General features: G+C 39.2%; 1 protein-coding gene across 1 annotated transcript in view; it reads left to right on the forward strand.

Moving 5' to 3' along the window:
* NEB (nebulin) overlaps positions 1–22,274 on the forward strand; it is a 114,010-nt gene that overhangs the window by 52,014 nt on the left and 39,722 nt on the right. Inside the window, exons 66-97 of the mRNA XM_010002256.1 lie at positions 5,365–5,568; positions 5,792–5,896; positions 6,414–6,518; positions 6,611–6,922; positions 7,230–7,334; positions 7,582–7,680; positions 8,133–8,234; positions 8,375–8,482; positions 9,317–9,628; positions 9,767–9,871; positions 9,956–10,060; positions 10,612–10,716; positions 11,651–11,758; positions 11,854–11,967; positions 12,792–12,989; positions 13,258–13,362; positions 13,907–14,011; positions 14,103–14,207; positions 14,691–14,798; positions 15,442–15,555; positions 16,064–16,261; positions 16,924–17,028; positions 17,761–17,865; positions 18,172–18,279; positions 18,564–18,671; positions 19,209–19,316; positions 19,947–20,051; positions 20,141–20,245; positions 20,416–20,514; positions 20,735–20,845; positions 21,023–21,127; positions 21,817–21,921. Of these exons, the coding sequence (XP_010000558.1) occupies positions 5,365–5,568; positions 5,792–5,896; positions 6,414–6,518; positions 6,611–6,922; positions 7,230–7,334; positions 7,582–7,680; positions 8,133–8,234; positions 8,375–8,482; positions 9,317–9,628; positions 9,767–9,871; positions 9,956–10,060; positions 10,612–10,716; positions 11,651–11,758; positions 11,854–11,967; positions 12,792–12,989; positions 13,258–13,362; positions 13,907–14,011; positions 14,103–14,207; positions 14,691–14,798; positions 15,442–15,555; positions 16,064–16,261; positions 16,924–17,028; positions 17,761–17,865; positions 18,172–18,279; positions 18,564–18,671; positions 19,209–19,316; positions 19,947–20,051; positions 20,141–20,245; positions 20,416–20,514; positions 20,735–20,845; positions 21,023–21,127; positions 21,817–21,921 (4,086 nt within the window). The remainder of the gene's footprint in view (positions 1–5,364; positions 5,569–5,791; positions 5,897–6,413; positions 6,519–6,610; positions 6,923–7,229; positions 7,335–7,581; positions 7,681–8,132; positions 8,235–8,374; positions 8,483–9,316; positions 9,629–9,766; positions 9,872–9,955; positions 10,061–10,611; positions 10,717–11,650; positions 11,759–11,853; positions 11,968–12,791; positions 12,990–13,257; positions 13,363–13,906; positions 14,012–14,102; positions 14,208–14,690; positions 14,799–15,441; positions 15,556–16,063; positions 16,262–16,923; positions 17,029–17,760; positions 17,866–18,171; positions 18,280–18,563; positions 18,672–19,208; positions 19,317–19,946; positions 20,052–20,140; positions 20,246–20,415; positions 20,515–20,734; positions 20,846–21,022; positions 21,128–21,816; positions 21,922–22,274) is intronic.

Raw genomic sequence — 22,274 nt, forward strand, 5'->3', positions numbered from 1 at the left:
CTGTACTTGGGGTTGTCTCTGCAACGTCAATAACCCTTGGTCAATTTCTAGAACGTGTACAAGTCAGACCTGGAATGGTTGCGAGGCATTGGCTGGCTGACAGAAGGTTCAGTAGATGTGGTGAAGGCCAAGAAAGCCCAGGAGCTGCTGAACGAGAGGCTGTACCGCGTGCGGCCCGACGAGATGAAGTTCACCAGCATCACTGACGCGCCAGACGTCGTCCAGGCAAAGATCAACGCCGCGCAGCTCAGCGACGTAAGCTCGCCTTTTGCTTGCCTCTCACTGGTGGGACAACCTTTCCTGTCTTTGTGCTAGAGACTAGAATTTCTAGCCTGGGAATGCTTACTTGGACACTATTGCAACTCAGAAGGACCCAAGGATCCCTGTTGGTGGGTTCTTGTCAGTGTTCAGACCATAGTGAAATGTTCCTCTGCCTCTTTTCTCCTCAGCGTCTGTATCGTGAAGCCTGGGACAAAGACAAGACACAAGTCTGCCTGCCTTCTGACACTCCTGTCATGCTGCAGTCCAAAGTCAATGCCCTCAACATCAGCAACGTAAGAGAATAAAATTATATACATGTGAAGCATGTTGAAATTAAGAATATAATACTTTTTCTTCCAGAGTAGATTTGAAAAGGTATTGTTTATGAGAGAGTCTTGACTGCATGTAACAAGGGTGATCACTCTTCCTTGCAGAAACACTATCAGAAGGACTGGGATGCAGCCAAGGCAAAGGGCTATGACCTAAGAGCTGATGCCATTCCCATCAAACATGCCAAGGCTTCCAGAGACATCGCTAGTGAGGTACGGTCTGGTTCTCCTCTTCACGTGCTTGCTGTGTCTTGCTCCACGGAACTGAGTGGAGTTCAAAGGCTTGGCAACTGATGATGCTGAAAGATGAGTTCTTCAGACTCGTTGGTACACATGTGAGCAAGATGTGACTGTTGACATTGTTTCTGCTTTTCCAGTACAAGTACAAAGAAACCCATGAGAAGCAGAAAGGCCACTACATTGGGTGCAAAACTGCCCAGGAGGACCCCAAGCTGTCGTGGGCTGCACGTGCCATGGCGCTGCAGAACGACCGGATTTACAGGAAGGCCTACCATGATTCCAAGGCCCAGGTGCACATCCCAGTGGATGCCATGTCAGTGCAGGCAGCCAAGGAGTGCCAGACACTCGTCAGTGACATTGACTACCGCCAGTACCTGCACCAGTGGACGCCCTTATAGTCTGACTTGCAATTCAGTTCCTGAATTTTTGCAGTCATCAAAAACAAACTAAAAAGTGTGTCATTTAGCCACCTGTACTAATGATAAAGTTGCCAGCTGGGCTGACCAAGCTTCTTTGGATCAAGATACCACTAAACAAGGAGTCCTGGTATTCTGGGGTTCAATGTCCTGGACAGATTGGGTGTCTCCAGACACATGAAAAGAATTTGGTCTCCGTTCAGTCTTTCAAATGGACTGAGCCTCTCTGCCTACACTTATTTTCCCGATAGGGCTAAAAAAGGCTGGTAAAGCAATAAGTCTCTAGCAGCTGACAGGAGGCTCCATAACTTAAGTAGGGTCAGGATGCATTTTGTCAGCAGAACAGATGTTTTGTCCCCAGTAGATATGATTCTGCAATCAGGTGTGTGCAAACAGAACTTCTGACTGTTGTAGGGTGATGCACAGTTCAGTGTTGGCCATGGAGGTGTACAGTGTGTCAGCTGGACTGCCTGTTTGGTGCCTGTGTGGAGAGCTCACACGTGTGGTCAGCAGTAGCCTGTTAGAGGGGATGTCCTGGTGTGTTTTCAGGCATATTTCAACCCCCTCCTTGTGTTTTGGAATTTGCCCCTGCTTTAACATTTATGTCATAAGTTTTCTGTAAAGACACTCACCAGGTTCATAATGTTAACCCTGCCAGATACAGCGGGCAAACAGAGCACCCAAGCTGCTAATTCCAAGGGAGCACAGTTTGAGAAAAGTCATTGGTGTGAGAGAGTCTTGACTGCATGTAACAAGGGTGATCACTCTTCCTTGCAGAAACACTATCAGAAGGACTGGGATGCAGCCAAGGCAAAGGGCTATGACCTAAGAGCTGATGCCATTCCCATCAAACATGCCAAGGCTTCCAGAGACATTGCTAGTGAGGTACAGTCTGGTTCTCCTTTTCATGTGCTTGCTGTGTCTGTCTATTTCTGTGTCCCGCTCCAGAGAACTGAGCAAAGTGGAGTTCAAAGGCTTGGCAACTGAGGGTGCTGAAAGATGAGTTCTTCAGACTCGTTGGTACACAGGTGAGCAAGATGTGGCTGTTGACATTGTTTCTGCTTTTCCAGTACAAGTACAAAGAAACCCACGAGAAGCAGAAAGGCCACTACATTGGGTGCAAAACTGCCCAGGAGGACCCCAAGCTGTCGTGGGCTGCGCGTGCCATGGCGCTGCAGAACGACCGGATTTACAGGAAGGCCTACCATGATTCCAAGGCCCAGGTGCACATCCCAGTGGATGCCATGTCAGTGCAGGCAGCCAAGGAGTGCCAGACACTCGTCAGTGACATTGACTACCGCCAGTACCTGCACCAGTGGACGTGTCTGCCTGACCAGAACGACGTGATCCATGCGAGGAAGGCCTATGACCTGCAGAGCGATGTGAGTAACTCTAGAAGAGCTTTGTGGCAAGTGTGTGAGGCTCTCTTTGTAAGTGATTGGGCAAATATCCTTTCAAATACATGTTGAGGTGCCTGCAGTCAGTTCTGGTTTGTCTGTTTTTCATCTTCTGGATGATCCCTGTCAAGTTAGTAGTGTTTTCAGCTAGTGGGGACAGACGTATTCCAGGCAGTTTCTATGGATGGGAAACATAATGTATTTCTGATGTTGTCTTGGTCAGCCACAGCATGATTGCTTGCAGGTTACACCACTGATCTGTATGTGGCCAGTACACTTAAGGATGAGTACTTTCACTGCTGTGCAAAACAGGGCTTTAGCTGTGTGTGTGGAGGAGCTGGCACACGTCAGTGTCATTGCCTGCTTGCTGTGTAACCGTAGAAGAAGGAGCCTGGGGAAAGCCTTGCACCAGACCTCTCTGTACTTGGGGTTGTCTCTGCAACGTCAATAACCCTTGGTCAATTTCTAGAACGTGTACAAGTCAGACCTGGAATGGTTGCGAGGCATTGGCTGGCTGACAGAAGGTTCAGTAGATGTGGTGAAGGCCAAGAAAGCCCAGGAGCTGCTGAACGAGAGGCTGTACCGCGTGCGGCCCGACGAGATGAAGTTCACCAGCATCACTGACGCGCCAGACGTCGTCCAGGCAAAGATCAACGCCGCGCAGCTCAGCGACGTAAGCTCGCCTTTTGCTTGCCTCTCACTGGTGGGACAACCTTTCCTGTCTTTGTGCTAGAGACTAGAATTTCTAGCCTGGGAATGCTTACTTGGACACTATTGCAACTCAGAAGGACCCAAGGATCCCTGTTGGTGGGTTCTTGTCAGTGTTCAGACCATAGTGAAATGTTCCTCTGCCTCTTTTCTCCTCAGCGTCTGTATCGTGAAGCCTGGGACAAAAAGACAAGACAAGTCTGCCTGCCTTCTGACACTCCTGTCATGCTGCAGTCCAAAGTCAATGCCCTCAACATCAGCAACGTAAGAGAATAAAATTATATACATGTGAAGCATGTTGAAATTAAGAATATAATACTTTTTCTTCCAGAGTAGATTTGAAAAGGTATTGTTTATGAGAGAGTCTTGACTGCATGTAACAAGGGTGATCACTCTTCCTTGCAGAAACACTATCAGAAGGACTGGGATGCAGCCAAGGCAAAGGGCTATGACCTAAGAGCTGATGCCATTCCCATCAAGCATGCCAAGGCTTCCAGAGACATCGCTAGTGAGGTACAGTCTGGTTCTCCTCTTCACGTGCTTGCTGTGTCTTGCTCCACGGAACTGAGTGGAGTTCAAAGGCTTGGCAACTGATGATGCTGAAAGATGAGTTCTTCAGACTCGTTGGTACACATGTGAGCAAGATGTGACTGTTGACATTGTTTCTGCTTTTCCAGTACAAGTACAAAGAAACCCATGAGAAGCAGAAAGGCCACTACATTGGGTGCAAAACTGCCCAGGAGGACCCCAAGCTGTCGTGGGCTGCACGTGCCATGGCGCTGCAGAACGACCGGATTTACAGGAAGGCCTACCATGATTCCAAGGCCCAGGTGCACATCCCAGTGGATGCCATGTCAGTGCAGGCAGCCAAGGAGTGCCAGACACTCGTCAGTGACATTGACTACCGCCAGTACCTGCACCAGTGGACGTGTCTGCCTGACCAGAACGACGTGATCCATGCGAGGAAGGCCTATGACCTGCAGAGCGATGTTAGTATGTGTAGAGATGTGGTAGTTAGTACTGTTACTATCTAATATATTATCATCTTGTTTTGATTGATTGATTTTATATAGTTACAAGGATTTATCTTTAGACTGTTTTGTTCAGTTTTTCTTATTATTGCTGTTATCCGCTCCTTTTATCCTTTAAAAAGTTTTGGCATTCCCTCTAAATTTTATAGAAGCTTTTGTTGTAATCTGCTATGTTACATATCCTTTTGGAGGACTGTGGTTTGGAAAGGATAAAAATTTTCTCTCTCTTACTTTGATGGAACTTAAGAAATACCATCTGTTTGCAACTTCACTATTTTACTCCTGTTTATCTGAGCCAACTTGGCAATGTATGTGATTGTACAAAAAAACATGTAAGATCACGGATAAGATGTTTTAGTGGCTGATTTCAAAGCAGGAGGAGTCAGTGGAGCTGATTTCCTGACTTAATTTTGCTACTAAACAGTCAATTTTGGGCACTATTGCTCTGTTTCACTTATGTGCTTTTGAGGTGAGAGCATATTCCTGGCTGATGGATTTGCTTAATTAAAACTTAACTAATGTTGCCTGTTACCACTTCAGGAGTTATGCCAGTTAGCTCTAGTCCCTGTTACCTCTTTGCTAATCTTTTTCTTAAATGTCCTGATGGGCAGGTTTGGTTTTTATTTGGACTTGTAGATTGTTGAAGTATCTAGAGAAGTATTTTGGATGGAACAGGTTGACTCTAAAGATGTTAATAATAATAATTAATGGCAATTCTGTTCAGTTTCTTCCCCTGCGTTTGCATAAGGTTTAGAATGTGTTGTTTAAGAAATGAACTACTTAAAATCTGGTTCCCAGATTGTATTTTGCTTATGACACTGAGCATCTCTAGTATATAAAAAAGATTCATCTAGCTCTAGCTGATTTGACATTTGCTAAAACATATACTGCTTAAAATTCTTAAAATAATTGAAAAGCTTGAAACTGTTAAGACAGTAATTTTCAACTCAATGCTTTCCTTGTCTGTCTATGTCTGATACAGGCTGTTTATAAGTCGGACCTAGAATGGCTCCGTGGAATTGGCTGGTTGCCTAATGACTCCCCAGAAGTTAAGAGGGTGAAGCAAGCCCAGGACCTCCTGAGTGACAACGTGTATCGTACCCCCATTGACAGCCTGAAATACACCAGTGTTGTGGATTCTCCAGACGTCGTCCTGGCCAAAGCCAACGCCGAGCAAGTCAGCATTGTACGTGTCACCTTCTGAAAGCTGAGTCAAAGCTGGACATGGTGAAAGAGAGATCTCACTGCTAAAATACCTTCTTGATCAGTGGGGTTTTAAGTCCAGTTTAATGCTTTTTCAGACTCTTTATTTTCTAGTGATGATAATTCAGGAGAGATTTATGGGATGTTATGTCATTGATAAGTGAAATTCTACAATAACAGTATCATATAATGAACTATTTTAACAGCCGAAATACAAAGAAGCCTGGGAAAAAGACAAGACTATGATCCATATTATGCCAGATACACCTGAAATCAACCTAGCCAAAACTAATGCTGCAAATTATAGCCAGGTATGTTTATCATTATATTTTCTACATTTCTATAAAACAGTATGTGTATCCTGTAAATGTTATCAACCTAAAATGTTAGATAAAAAGACGAAAATTAAGATCCCTGAATCTCATTGAAGTCTGTCCTCCCACAGGGCTTGCAACATTCCCTTCCCTCTGCTGAGTATTCTTAAAGTACTTAGACATTTTAAAATAAATGCTTGTATACAGCTGTTCGAAAATTATTAATATAATGCACAACTGAGATAATATTTTGTTGAAATGGATGAGACCCCAAGGCATATAAATGTTCTGACAACTTTTACAAACACCCTTGTATTCAGCACAGGCCAGAAAACTGGTATTGCAGGTACCATACATGTGTGAAAGGCAGTAAGATTGGCAGCAGTTTTTGTGCTAGGAGCAGGAGGAAAGCACAAGAAATCCTCACAGTATTTCAGCAAATGGCAGTAAGCTATGTATTAATGGTAAATGCCAGAGTATTTTGCCAATGTGTGATTTTTTGCTGTCTTTTCAGAAACTGTACAAAGAAGCTTGGGATGAGTTGAAGCTGAGCTATGATTTGAGAGCAGATGCAATCCCAATTAAAGCAGCCAAAGCTTCCAGGGAAATTGCTAGTGATGTAAGTGCCAAAAGAAACATCTAGCTCTTCACATGCTTTAAGAGCTGCTTCATGGTAACTGTTAGTAACGGCCATCTTTGCTCTTCACCCAGTATAAATACAAACTGGATCACGAGAAGCAGAAAGGACACTATGTTGGAGTTCCAAATGCAAAAGCAGATGTCAAAATAGATTTTGCCCTGGGCATAGGCAAAGTTCAGAGTGAACTAGAATACAAGAAACACTTTGCCAAATGGAAGACACAGTGCCACTTGCCAGTAGACATGGTGTCTATCGTATCAGCTAAGCATGGTCAGTCCTTGGTCAGTGATGTTGATTACCGCCATTACTTGCACCAATGGATCTGTCTTCCAGACCAGAACGATGTCATACATGCTAGGAAAGCTTATGATCTTCAGAGTGATGTAAGTTAAGATGAAATTTGGCTTAATTTATTACTGTATTGCCTCTTCTTAATCTGCTTCAGTTCCAAGTGGTGGGAATCTTCTGCTGAATTCAGTGAATTGGCTTGGCTGTTTATTTGGAATGCAAAGTATGTGCCCCTGTTATATATTGCCAGGTTTGAAGTGTGATAAATTCAGATATAGTGCTCATGTTGGACTTAACTGCACTCCTTTTAATCAGTGAAAATAAGTTTCATTATTTATGAATCTTGCTGGGTTGTACAGGGAACTGTAACTAACAGCATGAACCTAAATTTTGCTTTTCCAGGCTGTTTACAAAGCTGATTTAGAATGGCTACGGGGAATTGGATGGTTGCCAAATGATTCAGTTGGGATCAACCACGTCAAATACGCTGGAGATCTCTTGAATGAGGTAAAATGTATTTTTTAATACTAGAATTTTCTTACAGGTATTTATAATTTAAAATATTTGTAATGGCTAAATACATTCACTTCTTTTTAATAAAAAACACAACTTGGCTGTTTCCACAGTATTCATTGTGTATGGAGAGCTTTTCTTTCCATATAAACTTTCTTGTCTTGTCCATGTATTCAGAATTTTGATGTTAGTTATAAAATAATCTGGTATAATCTGACTGTTCATCTTTTCTCTTCTGTAGAGAAAGTACCGTACAAAAGCCGAAACTCTTCCCTTTACTCCCGTGGCAGACAGGGTTGATTATGTCACAGCAAAGAATAGTGGTGAAATTCTCAGTCAGGTAAGTTTGTTAGCATGTTTCTAGGCTGTTAACTTGATCTGTATACATGGTAGGATTTTATCTTTATTAGAATATTTATTTTATCTTTTAAAAAAATGCAAAGGAATACTTTATTAGTCTCTGAGAATTCTGAGTATGTGTGACATAAAGATGAACAGGACTCACTAGTTCATCACTTATGAGGGAAGAAGATCCTCAAGGAGGACATGTGAAAAGCCAGTCCCTTCTCTCAGTCTTCCTTCCATCCTTCCCTGCCCATTCAGCTGCCTTGAAACAAGTTTTCAAAACTTTATCTGAGAAATTTTCTGATTTTTCTTCTCTTTAATGATTCCCTTTTTTAAAATTACCCATTTGGATGTATCTTATTTCATACCTAAAATACGGGTCTTAGCATTACATTTTCCCTGTTTTGTGATGGTGCTGAAGGGCAGTAACTTCTTTTTCTGTTCTAGATTAAATACCACAAAGCATGGAATGAAGCCAAGTCCAATTACACTCTGACAGACACACCACAGCTAGATATGGCCCGAGAGGCAGCCAGAATTCTTAACCAGGTATGTGACCTCTCCAGCCTTATTAAGACCATCCCAAAGGAAGGATTTGTTAGCCTTCTACTTCAATATAGGTTACCTAAATGCAATAATTGTTCTCATTATAGCAGTGTTGAATTGCTCCTTGCTTCTGTTTTCCACAGAATTTGTACAAGGAAAGTTGGGAGAAAGAAAAAGCCACCGGTTACATCTTACCACCTGACACTGTGCAGCTCTCTCATGCAAAACGCTCAAATGATGTCCAAAGTGAGGTAATAATTCTTCTCATTAGGAAGGCAAATGCTTGGAAACCTGGAAATGTTAAAGGCTTTGCAAATTCAACAACAGACGGAGAGAGGTTATTGTTAGGGCTAACATCCTATAGGCTTTTCAGCACCCGTGAAGTCCACTGTCCTCCAAACAATTCACCCATCTTTGCTATGATGGGCTTTTTGGAAATCAATGCTGAAATTTCAGATTCTCCTTTTGACCTTTACTTTCTCCAGAAAGTCCTTTCAAAATCAACCAGGGTGGACTTGTATGTTTTATAGGTATTAAATAACTGAAGTGATACTATGATTATAAAATATAGCTCTGATTTAACTCTTGGGTATATTATGGAGGATTCCTTCTTTAAAAATTGTAAGCTCACATGCACATTGCAAAAACATTTGCATGATGTATGTCAAAATTATTATGTGACTCTTGATTGGAATATACGTTTCATCAAAATATTGTGATATAAATAGCTTTAATAGCCATCCACTCTTCAGAAAATTTTAAATAATTAACAAAAATTTGTTACAGAACTGAGGCTAAACACACATATTAGCAAATATTTTCTACCAAGGCTTTTCTCTTGTGTTGAAAATACTGTTTACTGAAAAACAGTATATATTTTGAAGTAGGAAGACTGTATAAAGTAATAAATAAAGTTTGTCTTGTATTTTTTTATCTGGTCATGTACTGAAAACCCAAGACTGCAGTTGCCAACCTCCTGTCTCATCTGTTCTTTGTGTTGACAAAACCTTTACTGTTCACAGGTTAAAAACAGAGCAGATATGATCATTCCTGACTTTATATGTGTTTCTCCCCTCTTCCACCAGCTCAAATACAAAGCTGAATATGTCAAACAAAGAGGTCACTATGTTGGCGTTCCCAGTATGAGAGATGATCCGAAACTGGTCTGGTTTGAGCACGCGGGTGAGATCCAGAATGACAGATTGTACAAATCAGACTACCACAAAACCAAGTCCAAAATCCACATCCCTCCAGATGCAGTGTCAGTGGTAGCAGCCAAGGAAGGTCAGGCCTTGGTCAGCGACATCGACTACCGCCAATACCTGCATGAATGGACCTGCCATCCTGACCAGAATGACTGTATTCAGGCCAGGAAGGCCTACGATCTGCAAAGTGATGTGAGTGATATTATTCCATGCATGCCATGTAACTGCCACTTAGTTTGGGCAAGTATATTGCCCATATTATGAAAGACTGAAAAATGTAATCCTGAATTTAAAAAGTTCTTTCCTTTTTTATTAACCTCTGTGATTTAGAACGTTTATAAATCTGATTTGGAGTGGCTTCGTGGCTGTGGTTGGATTCCTCTGGATTCAGTGGAACACAAGAAGGTTAAGAATGCACAAGAACTGGTAAATAAGGTAAGAGAAAAATTTGTAGCAGTTATGTGATGAGCTCTTCTTTCTCAAGCACAGTGTTTAAGAAAATGTTTCATCTCTTTGCAGAGAGCATATACAAAAGAAGCCCTGGATAACTTCTCCAACTACACCAGTGTGGTTGACACTCCCGACATTGTTTTGGCAAAGATGAACTCTGTCAATCAGAGTGATGTATGTCCTTTTGTAAAAAATAGAACCTGTTATATTATGAGAATTAGTAGATGACTTAATTGCTTTTACTAAACTATCCTATGCTTAGTCTTACATGTGTATGTGCAAATATATTCTTCATTAACCGTAGACTGGGGTGAATAACTTTAGTAAGAAGCAGTATAAGCTAACAATACCATATTGCTATCCAAAAAGATTTGGCATTTTCCCTTATTTAGAGGTTACATAGATCTTGCTTATAATAGTTTAAAACTGAGTCCTGCTTTTCGTGAACAGCAGCTAGTTGTACAGTGGTAGTGGAATTCTGGTTGTTGCTACTGATGGGTATTTGCTGATCAAGATGTTTAATTTCATTAGACTACTCTGTGGATGTTGTGGTGTGACATACTGGTGACATTTGCCTGGGTACTGTAGTGCTTGGAATGTACTACACAACATTACTAAAGATATGATAACATAACAGAAAATTAATGCCTACTGCTAATAGATGGACTAGTGGGGATCATTTATTTTTCCCATGGAATTAACATTGTATTTGTTTTCTCTTGTAGCTCAAATACAAAGAAACATTTAACCTTGAGAAAGGCCAGTATATTGGGTCTGATGATACCCCTACGATGAACCATGCCAGAGACATGTCCTTACTCTACAGTGATGTAAGATTTGATAAATGTTGAACTAAGCTTTAATTTGTTTATCTTGAAAGCAAGAGAATGTGGAGTGGATTTCAGAAAACTGTTTTATTTCTCTTTCTGTCTTTAGTCTACTGAGTGGCACTGGGAAAGTTATTTAATCCCTTTGTTCTTTGGTTTTTCCCCAGTTTGGATCATTGGGATAAGGAGTTTCTGTCACAAAATCACTTTGTAATTTCATTCAATAGTATCTTTCTAGACTACTGATAAAATTTACATTTATTTTTTTACAAGAGAGGAAAATTGTAGATGTACATTATTAAACAGCTCCTTTTTTAGTAACATCACTAATTCACTAAATAACTAATGGGAAATCTATTTTTTTTCAATGTAAGTGACTACTTGTTCATACAAGTAGGCACTTCAACATTTAGTCTGAAGGTAATATATTAAACACACATAATATTTAACAAAACATGATGCATTAAAGTCCCTTCCAGCCCTAGCCATTCTATTAGAAAAGTGCCACTGACACAATAAATGATTTTATTATAAACAATAGTATTACTTGAAGATTGTGCACAATTTTGGACATTCATCTATAAATTACCAAGTTCAGTTCAAAACTGCACTTGTAAGCAAAAGTCCATCACTACATTTTGGTTGTTTGTGTTGCTTTTCTGGATGAGAAATGTTGAATTGCAAATACAGTAAAGAAAGCAGAGATCATCTAAAGTTTGTGCTCCTGAATTGAAACACTCACCTTGTTTGCCTCACTCACACTGAGTCAGTCTTCAAAATGAGCATTCTTCATTTACTTTAGTGGGACAACTCATGGAATAAAAAAATACTCTACAAAAGTAGCAATATTCCACGAGTGTATAAAAGGCAGAGTCAGGTTTCTCAGAAAGTTGATTGGATTTTTAAATCAAAACTTCTATGCTTTTTGTTTGTCCAGAAACTTTATAAGAATGCTTGGGAAGTTAGCAAGCCCACTGGGTATTCTCTGGACGACAAGTACGTTCCACTGGTCGGAGCGAAGCACGCGAACTACATAAACAGTGAGGTTAGCAGGAATTTGCCATCATTTCTCTTTTTACCCTTTGTCCACTACATGTGGTTAGGATGAACTTTTGAAATTTCCACATGACTGTTTTTCAGCTCAAATACAAGGCAGTATATGAGAAGTTGAAAGGCCATTACCTGGCCGGGAAGGAGATCGGTGACTTCCCCAGTGTCATTCACTCCCTGGCCTTCCAGAAGATGAGGAGCGCGGTAAGGAGAGAGAGAGGCTGGCTGTAGGATCTTCACTCCTCTTTATTGTAGTGTGACATATTTAAACACCAATAATGCAATGCTTGATGACATTAGTAAAAGGGCTTTCACCATGTTTACAGTCCCTGAATGGTTGTTTTGTACCTGGGTTGGATAATTTAACTTCAAACTACTCAGAAGATTAAGGAGGGATTTGTTTTACTATTAGAAATACTAAAATAGGAAAAAAAACCCCTTTTTTCCATTTCATTCTAAGTGTCTGAGCAGTATAAAACAGTTGGGATTCTTTCACTTTACAAAGAAAAATGTGTTAACTTGGACTTGAAATAGGAATCTAAGAACTGGAAAGGAGGTTAGAACTAGATGATCTTTAAGGTCTCTTCCAACCTTAACCGTTCTATGGTTCTGTGAGTCAGTGGAAACCAGATGCCTGCTTCATGTTGGTTATTATCATCACTGTACATATAGTGCACGAAGTCAGTATAATCCCAAACATTCTGTCTTCATTTGAACAGGATGATTTAACCAGATTAAAAATGTGTTTGTAGCATAAGACTTTTTGATCTTGAAGTCTTGTTAGTTTTCTCATCAGCTGTTAAATCTGCAAGTGAAGGAAGTCATTCTTGTCCTCCTAGAACCTCCTCAGAATAAATGGTGATTAATATTGAAGTTCAGATTTCATTCTATTGAATCCCATAGGAGTTTATCTACTAAATCCAGAAATCATGGCTCAGATTATGCTATAACCTGCAGCCTCTTGGAGACAAAATCACACAGAAAAACACTATTCTCTCATCACCTTTTCCCCAATCTTTCCCTTTTAGCTGGAGTACAGAAAGAACTATGAAGACACCAAAGCACATGTCCATATTCCAAGTGACATGATGAATCACGTGCTAGCCAAGAAGTGTCAGTACATCCTCAGTGACCTTGAATACCGACATTACTTCCATCAGTGGAGTTGTTCACCTGAAGAAAATGATGTTATTCATGCCAGGAGAGCCCAGGAAATTTTGAGTGATGTATGTGTTTCAATATTATTTTTTTTTGCTTGAAATTTTAGTAGCCTTTCCTGTAGTGTTTTCCACAGTATTTAAGTAAAAAATAATTTCAAGTGTCTTCCATATTATTTAAATATGAAGTTAATAACCATGGTCTTAGATTGTTTAGCCTTGTTCAATGTTTGCACAAGTGGAAGCTACTGAATATAGAGAAGGGGAAAAAAAAAATTGCTTTCTTCAAGCAGACAGCAAGTTTCTTCCTAACTTAATGCTGTTTTTTTCCATATAGGTGGTGTATAAAGATGACTTAAATTGGCTGAAGGGACTTGGATGTTATGTTTGGGATACTCCACAAATCCTGCATGCTAAAAAGTCCTATGACCTCCAGAGCCAAGTAAGCTTGTTTTCCTCAAGGAAGTAAATATTTGTAAGATTTTTTTCTTCTGTTTATGCTTCACTGGGACTGATATATGTCCTAGTCCCAGAGCAGAATTAAGTAATTCCTATTACATTAGAAATATTTCATTAAAACTATTATAATACGCTCTTTCAATTTCATCTTTAGAGACATGATCATGTTTGTTATTCATGGAGCCAAAAACTTAGCAGAATGAAAGGACAGCAAGATTGTGATTTTTTAACAGTGGGAAGATGGCACTTTGTCTTTCTGCATGTCATGTTGGGCACAAGATACCCCAGTGTGTCTTGCCTTGCTGATTGTACTCTTATGCTATATAGAGATGTGCAATTTTCATTATTCCTTAGTTCATACTGCCTATGTATTAATAATTTATTTTCTATTTTCTGTCATTTTTCAAGTTGGTTTTAACTGATCCATAATCCTGAGCTTCAGTTGTCCAGAACTGACTTTAAAGGAAGCTGGTGGGGAATTCCCCGTTTTCAGCATTTGTTTTTCTTGTTTTGTTCTGTTTCCCTAGATCAAATACACAGCTGCAGGAAAAGAGAATTTCCAGAACTTTGGTGTTGTTACTGACACCCCTGTCTATGTGACTGCAGTGCAGAGTGCTCTCAATGCCAGCGACGTGAGTCTCCCTGCTTTTCCTACTCAGGCTTTTCCCTCTGCTCCTCCTGAGATTTGAAACAAGTTGACTAGATATGTCTTTTCCTTCACAGGTCAAATACAAGGCAGATTACCATAAAACTAAGGACAAGTATACAACTGTGACTGAAACAGTGGAGTATGAAAGAGTGCAAAACTTGAAACATCTCTTTAGCAATGTAAAGTTTCTTTTTTTTTTTTTTATTTATCTCCCTAAAAGTGCTACTATGTGAGAGTTCCATTTTGTTTGTTCACTGTGTTTGAAGATAAACACCCAAATATGGAGCTTCTCAAAGCCAGTGACAGCCCTCTGCATTGCTTGAGTGAAGGGAAGGTGCCCTATTTCAGGCACAGGGCCTATTTTCTAACTGTAGCTCTAGTCTGATCAAAATATATGCATTAATAAATGGATTCTCTGAAGATAACTCACTTGAACAAAGTTAAGACCTTGTAGGAGAATGGCCATTGATAGTTACAAAGCATTTTTATCACCTTTTAAATACACTGTTAAAAGTAAACTAGTGTTTAATCTTGAGATTAAATAGTAATTATGGTGTATAAATAAAACCAGAAAGGCTTTTGATTTCTGGTGGTCATTGATGACTACTCAGGAGAAGAATTTTTAATATTTACACTCAGAGAGACTTTTTGTTTCCCCACAGAACCTCTACAAGGAAGCCTGGGAAAAAGTGAAAGCTACTGGCTATATAATGCCCTCAGATGCTGTATCCCTAGCACGTGCCAAAGAACTAAAGCATAATGCTAGCATTGTAAGTGAATAAATCCTTCCTTTTTTAAATCACATCATCAATTCTAGCAAAGAAATCCTTCATGCCTTGCATACACTATAGATATAAAAAAGGAGGCTTTAAATTGTCATCTGTTATTAATTTAGATGTAAGATGTATCTGTAGATAAACAGTTTTCTGTGATAATAATCTGGGCAACTATCAGGTAGGTAGTCCCTTGCTGCTTCTTTTAATGCAAAAAAATATAATCAAGATTTATAGTAATATAAAACTGTTTCTTGAAAATGTCTGGTTACATGTTAGTCAAAATTGCATAAACATCCAGGTCAGAAAAATACCAAATATTACACTTTAGTGAACTGAGGCTTATGAGAGATCACACTCTCCATAAATATCTTTAAGGACCTGCAACAATAAATAAATAGCTTATTCTACATCTATTTCTTTTTAGTCTTCTAGTCAGCTGTTGTTATTTTTACAACATGATAGTTATGAAGTTTTCCTTGCCATCTAAAATAAAATAAAAACCCCAAGATTCTGCTTTAAAGATTTCCTCTGCTTGTTGGACTCTACTAATTATTTTGCTTACTGATTAACTGTGTTCCAAAAATCCAGTTGCCTCATTGAAGTCAGTTATTTGTTGCTTTTCTTTGCACCTGCTTAGGTAAAATACCGAGAAGAATATGACAAGTTTAAAGCACTGTACACCCTCCCCAGAGGTGTTGAGGATGATCCCAATACAGCAAGGTGCCTTAGAGTTGGAAAGCTTAATATTGATGTAAGTGTTGTTTTGTTGTCTGTGTTTTCCTGATAAAACCATAGTTACCTCAGAGGAGGCTACTCAAAGAATCCACGTGCCTTTATTCAATTATCACATTTCCACATGCATTTGGCAGTGGTCAGGATCTGCTAAACTCTATAATACACCTACAAATGTCTTTTCAAGCCAGTGATCCAACTGTTCAATTGCCTGCGTGGCTAAACCTTTAGGGCAATACTATATAAAATGCAGTATATAAAAAGTGCAATACTGTATAAAATGAAGTACTACATAGTCTACCTCACATAGTAGAGTGAAAATTTGAGGAATAATATTTTATCATGCTTGTTAAGGTTCTGCAAATCATTTTTAAAGCAGGCAGGATGTACATTTTAGTCACAGCCTGAGTGATTGCTTTTCCCATTAACATTCCATGAAAATATCAGTAAGTTTGCTTCAAATTTATCAACAGTTAATGCTTCAGACTATCTGTCAGTGTGATTAATATCCTGCTTTAACTCTGCAGCGTCTGTACAAGGAGGGCTATGAGAAGACTAAAGCCAAAGTCCACATCATTCCAGACATGGTAGACATAATTGCTTCTAAGGATGCACAGAAGAAAATTAGTGAAATTGATTACCGCACACGTCTCCACGAGTGGATCTGTCTGCCAGACCTTCAGATCAATGCCCATGTTCGAAAAGTAACTGATCAGCTCAGTGATGTAAGTTCACAAATCACCCCCTTGTGGCTTTATAAAAAGATGATTGTATTTATGCTCTGCTGGGGGCAATTATTTAGCACAAACTTGGTTGGAACACCCTGAAGTCGCCACTCGAATTATGTGCTGCTAAACTGCATCTGCATCATGTTTTTATAGCTTTTGGCAGCAAGTGTGTAGTCAAAATGTGGCTCAGTGTGCAACTCTGCAGTGCTAGCACTGACATTGCATCCTTACATCACAGTTCTACCAGGCCAGCATCCCTGTCTGCACATTGTTCTCTATTATTTGGTTGCAGAAGATGTGGAAACTTTGGATGTCTGAGAAAATCCTGGTGGTGTAAAGCTTCTATTCACTTGGCTTGCATAGGTCAGCCCAGGGATCCATCAGTAAATCATTGCCCAGGAGGGTGTGCAAGTAGTTTGTTTTTTTTTTTAATCATTGGGATTTTTAATTTATTGTCCAAACTGAAACAATGAAGAAAAGTGATTTAAATTCCAAAATTAATAGGTTTGGGTTTCTCCAACCAAAAAAAAAAGGGTTAAAATACTAGAAACCCTACTTGCCATCCATCATTGGACAGTTGTGTTTCACACTGGTTTAGCAATAAGGGATTAGATCCTGATGGAAGTCTTACAGATTGCTTTTTTGCTCTTATACCTTAGGTCGTGTACAAGGATGATCTTAACTGGCTGAAAGGCATTGGCTGCTTTGTCTGGGACACCCCTGAAATTCTCCATGCCAAACATGCCTATGACCTTCGTAGTGATGTGAGTGGATAGACTGGGTTTGCTTCTCTTTTCTTTAGTTCACTCCATTGTATTAAAAGGATGGAATAACTTTATTCTACTCCAGGTATAATTTGGAAAATGTTACATATCATTCTTTACTGGAATATTCATTAAATAACCATTTATGGTTATTGAAACTTTGCTGCTCCAGATGTAGATATTATCAGGTTACATCCCATTCAGAACAGCATCAAGTATGTGTTTAAATAATTGTCAGAAAAGCAATTAAAACACTAATGATTTATTCAAAATTCTTGAAGTAAAACTGAAATTATGCAGAATTTTTATTTTTTAAAAAGTATTTTCATGTTGAATTCATGATTTCTTTTTCTTCTCTCAAGACCTTATGACACATCCTTAGTTTGGGATTAAGCCATAAAAATGGGAGAATAACCATTCTGGGTTTTGAAACTCTGTCCCTTCCTCAGTTCTGTGTTGGAAGTATGTTGGATATTGATCACAGGGTACACATGCTCATTCTATGAATGAGTATTGATATTGCACAATATTCTTTGCTAAAACTTGTCAGCTGTTCTTATCTAATAAGATGCCAGGTTCATTTATTCAGCCATCATTTCAATACACTTTCTCTTTAAATGCCAGTTCACCAACAGAATAATTCAGTAATAAAATAAATAGTAAATACAATAATATAATAAATTCTCTTAAGAGTCTCTAGCCTTACTAATCAGAGCTCTTGCCTTTCTGCAGATTAAGTACAAATCTAAGGCAGAAAAAATGAAGGATAAATACAGTGTGGTTGTGGATACTCCGGTCTATGTCCAGAATGTTCTCAGTGGCTTGAATTCCAGTGAAGTAAGTGTTTTTATCACCTTTCAACCCCTAAATGGCATATGCAATCACCTGACAAGGTCTAGAAATGTGCCTTGTATTATTTTAAAACTTTTTAAATGATTTAGTTATTACTGGTTATCTACAACTCATTGCCTATGCCTTTATAAAGAGAAGAGAACATTATCAACTAAAATAATGAACTGCCTGAATCCAAAAAAATTTTCAGCCAGGTGTTGAGGAGAAAGTCCCATATGTGTGCAAACAATACATACTGTGAGAGAACATCACAATGATAACTCTTCTCTAATTACTTCTTCTCTTGTCCAGGCTGTCTATCGGGGTGAATATCTGCAGAACGTGAGAGGCAAAATGATTCCTACCGATAAAACCGTGGATTTGGAGAGGGCATATAATGCCAACAAAATACAGAGTGAAGTAAGGATCCAAAATATTTGATCCACAGAGTTTCTGATTTTTAAAAAAAATCTTTAGAAGTTGATGTCTGTCTTTAGCTGTTCAGGTAAACAAGGAAGAATTCAGTGCTCTAAAATGAAAGTGGGAAAGTGTCCTCATTAAACCTCCAAGTATGCCTGCTATTGCAGGCATGGGGGAAAATATTTTGCCAGTTCTGACTGAGGGCTTTCCTGTGCAGCTAAAGAAGACTGTCCAATAGCACAGACAGTTGCCACATATCTCTTTCTTTCTCTCTTCTCTTGCAGAACTTGTATCGCTGGGCTGGTGTGAGCGCTCTGCCTACAGGATACAGCCTTCCCACAGACACCCCTGGCTTCCAGCATGCCAAACATGTCCAGTACATTGGCAGTGATGTAAGTAATGGACTAAGTCCTGCTACAACAGGAGTTGCAGGGGAACATTCAGTGGCCATTCTGTATGAGCACAAAATTGCTTGTGACAGATAACTGAGGACCAATGTCCATCTGGGAAATAAGGCTGGAGCCAGGGCTGAAGACAGACCTGCCTACAGCACAGCTCAGGCAAGGCCTGACATCCCAGGCCTGACATCCCAGGTGTGACTGGTCAGGGCAATAAATCATTTATAATGTTTGCCTTAACAGAAATTAACCTTAAATATTATCAAGGCCCATAATCATCTGAAGCAATTACTATCAAAACATAAATTTCCTTATTTAAAATGTATAGCATTACTAATCTTGGGCCACGTGATAAAAATAATGATAATGTGCAGTGTGTTTAACATTATAGCTATATCTCACTTATCTCTAAAAATATGGCTCTTTATACTGCATAAATGACTGTCAGAACTGTAGTGTAAGTAGAATAAAAATTAAATTTAGCTTCTGGGTTTGTTTGTTTATTTATTTTCCTTTTTTTCCACTTAACAGCTGAAATATAAAGAAGCCTATGAACATATGAAAGCTAAAGGCTACACTCTGGGACCTAAAGATGTTGGGTTTGAAAATGTGAAAAAAGTGAATCAAGTCATTAATGAGGTACAGTGAAGATATCTATTTGCTTTCAATTGTATTTGTAGTGCCCAAAATATGAATTATGACAGTATGGTGGCTGGGAATGTTGCAGCATCCCTGTTCTTTGAAGCTTTTAAGATCAGACAAATGTCCATCAAGAATGGCAGAAGATCATTGATCTAGGCTTGGAGTTGTTCTGTTTGGCTTTTTCAGGGTCTTGATGACTCTGACTTTCTGTAATCCTGTAAAACTGTTACCATAACATAAAATCAGTTGTAGCCTAATTGTGTTAACAGATCCACTGCTACATGATTAATGTTGCATAGAAATGATTGTATCTGTAGGATAAGTCTCAGCTGGTTTAGGTTTTACATATATGGACTCACTTTTTTGTAATAAGATGAAAAGTCAACATACATCCTTACAAGTTTGTAGAATTAGAGTCTCAGACTCTTCAGGCATTAGAGATGCTGCTGCAAGAACAACTGGGGGAAGATTTTGCCTCGTCACAAAGTAGTATGTTTGCTCCCTTTGCTCTTGTAGCTATGCAATACCTGGCAAAAAAACCTGCCCTTAAAAGAGAAGTAGTTACACTGCCAAACTGCTGGCCACTTTCAGCTGTTAACATGTAGAGTGCTGTCTCCTTTGATACAGAGGCTGTACCGGGCAACATACCACAAGTACAAGGACAAGATTCATACCACTCCAGACACACCAGAAATCCGTCAAGTCAGAGCGACGCAGGAAGCTGTCAGTGATGTACGTGTCTTTCTAACATAAAGAACAGAAGGAATTTGGAAGATTCAGCATGCCAAAAGGTGTAATGCCCTATTTTCTTTGTCTTTCAGCTGATCTACAAGTCAGATTTCTTCAAGATGCAGGGACATTTGATTTCCCTGCCATTCACCCCGGAGGTGTTGCACTGCCGCTATGTTGGGGACATCACAAGTGACGTAAGCACCTTCTCTTCAGATCCCTGGTATTTGAAAACAGGCCTGGCACTTTTATACTGAGAGTGCAATTTGGCTTCTATCATTTGCATTCTATTCTGTGTATGTTAAAGATGAATGCTTTGTTAGTGTGAAATTAGCCCAGAAGTTAACTCTTTCTATTTGCCTCATAGAATAAATACAAAGAGGATCTCCGGTGGCTGAGGGGCTTGGGCTGCTTCCTGTATGACACTCCTGATATGGTCCGTGCCCGACAGCTGCGTAAGCTCTGGGTAAGGTTTTCCTTCTGACAACCATGTATACCAATGAGTGATTTATTTATATACCTGCTTTATAACTCTGGGAAACCACGTGCATGCAAAGGAGTAAAGAGTTCTGACAGAATTTCTTGTCATGCAGCTGTTTTACAGCGCTTTTAGTTTGCACTCTGAAATTTTCTTTGCTATCAAGAATCAGAAAGGGTTGTAAGTAACACTGCTTTTCTTTTTCCAGTCTAACTACATATACACTGGCACTGCAAAGAAAATGTGGGCTAAATACAACGTGGTGTTGGATACTCCTGGATACAGAGCAGTTCAGGAACTAAAAACTCATCTGAGTGAAGTGAGTTTTATATTAATTTTGCTCATCTTTGCTAGCTATAATTAAGCTGAAATACTCTCATGGTTGTTTTTTTTTTTTCTGAAACCTGTGAGATGTTATAATTGCAAAGCTGTGATTATTCAGCTGCTAAACATAAATAACAGAAGAAATAATTCATGGCCCTATCTTTTTTTTCAGCTGGTTTACAGAGCTGCAGGCAACGAGCTGAAGACAAAATACACTTCTGTCCTTGATACACCTGACTTCCTGAGAGCCAAGGAAGGACAGAAAATACAGAGCCAGGTGAAAAATTTGTACTGATTAAAAAGCCATCAGGGAATCCCTCTTGATACACTCTAAAGTACAGGGAAATCTTTCTAGGCCATTTCAAAGTAATGTAGAATTCCTAGAGAGTATGTTTAAAATTAGTGTTGCTCATTTTTAAGTGGCCATGGACTTTCATGTGATATGTAATGGACAAGTTCAGCTTTGTCCATTTGAAATAGGTCATTGAAACCTGTTGCAGTTCTATTCAAATCCTCTGAAATTCTGACTTCATCAGAACAATTAATGTTTTTATTCATCTACTTTTACTCTTCAGCATTATTTATATGGTAGTTCATTCTCTGAGTTATTAGCTACAAGTTTAGTGGACTTTTTAAAAATTTGCAGAACAAAATTTAGATAGAAGAGCAAAATGGACCTTGTGGATGCTTTATTTAAAGCCAGGTCTGAATGTAGGACAGAGGAGTCATAAATGTCATATGCATTTGACTTCTTGGTTTGTGAGCATTTGTGGCAGTCACAGAATATCATGAGCACCGTTAGAGAAAGATGAGCTGAGAGTCTATGGAAGTGGAAAGGACACTTTATTTTCCCCCAGGGTAAATCATTTGGTTATATATACATTGTGAATTTACAGACTTTTTCAGAGAGATAAAATAAAACTCACTTGAAATGCATATTTTTTGATTCTTTTCTTCTTGCTGCAGTATTTGTACGTGGAACTTGCCACAAAAGAGAGACCTCATCATCATGCTGATAGTAAGACTCAAGCCTTTACACATGCTAGGCAAGTAAAGGACATGGTCAGTGAGGTAAGAACATTTTAAAATCTATTTATTTTCTTTGGTACCACTATGCTGAACTGTTTAGAAGTTTTATTTCTAATTTTAGTGATAGTCTCAAGGCTCAAATCTGTTTACTCTTTGTTTGATTTTGTGTCTCATATGCTGAAGTTCCATATTTCCTTCTAAAGTTGTGTGGTGACAGTGTACACTTATTTAAACTTATTTTAGGATTTTATAAGATACCTGTTTCTAAGTGCTTGTGTGCAGAACCTGAGGTACACTGGCTGCATGACCAGGAAGATCTAGAAAGAGCTGAACAGCTCAGCTTGTTTTCCAAAGCTCTGATAGAAGTGCTTTGCAAGAATGACTTTGTGCACTCA

Source organism: Chaetura pelagica, unplaced genomic scaffold (assembly GCF_000747805.2).
Source record: "Chaetura pelagica isolate M959 unplaced genomic scaffold, ChaPel_1.0 scaffold677, whole genome shotgun sequence".
NCBI classification, from domain to species: domain Eukaryota; kingdom Metazoa; phylum Chordata; class Aves; order Apodiformes; family Apodidae; genus Chaetura; species Chaetura pelagica.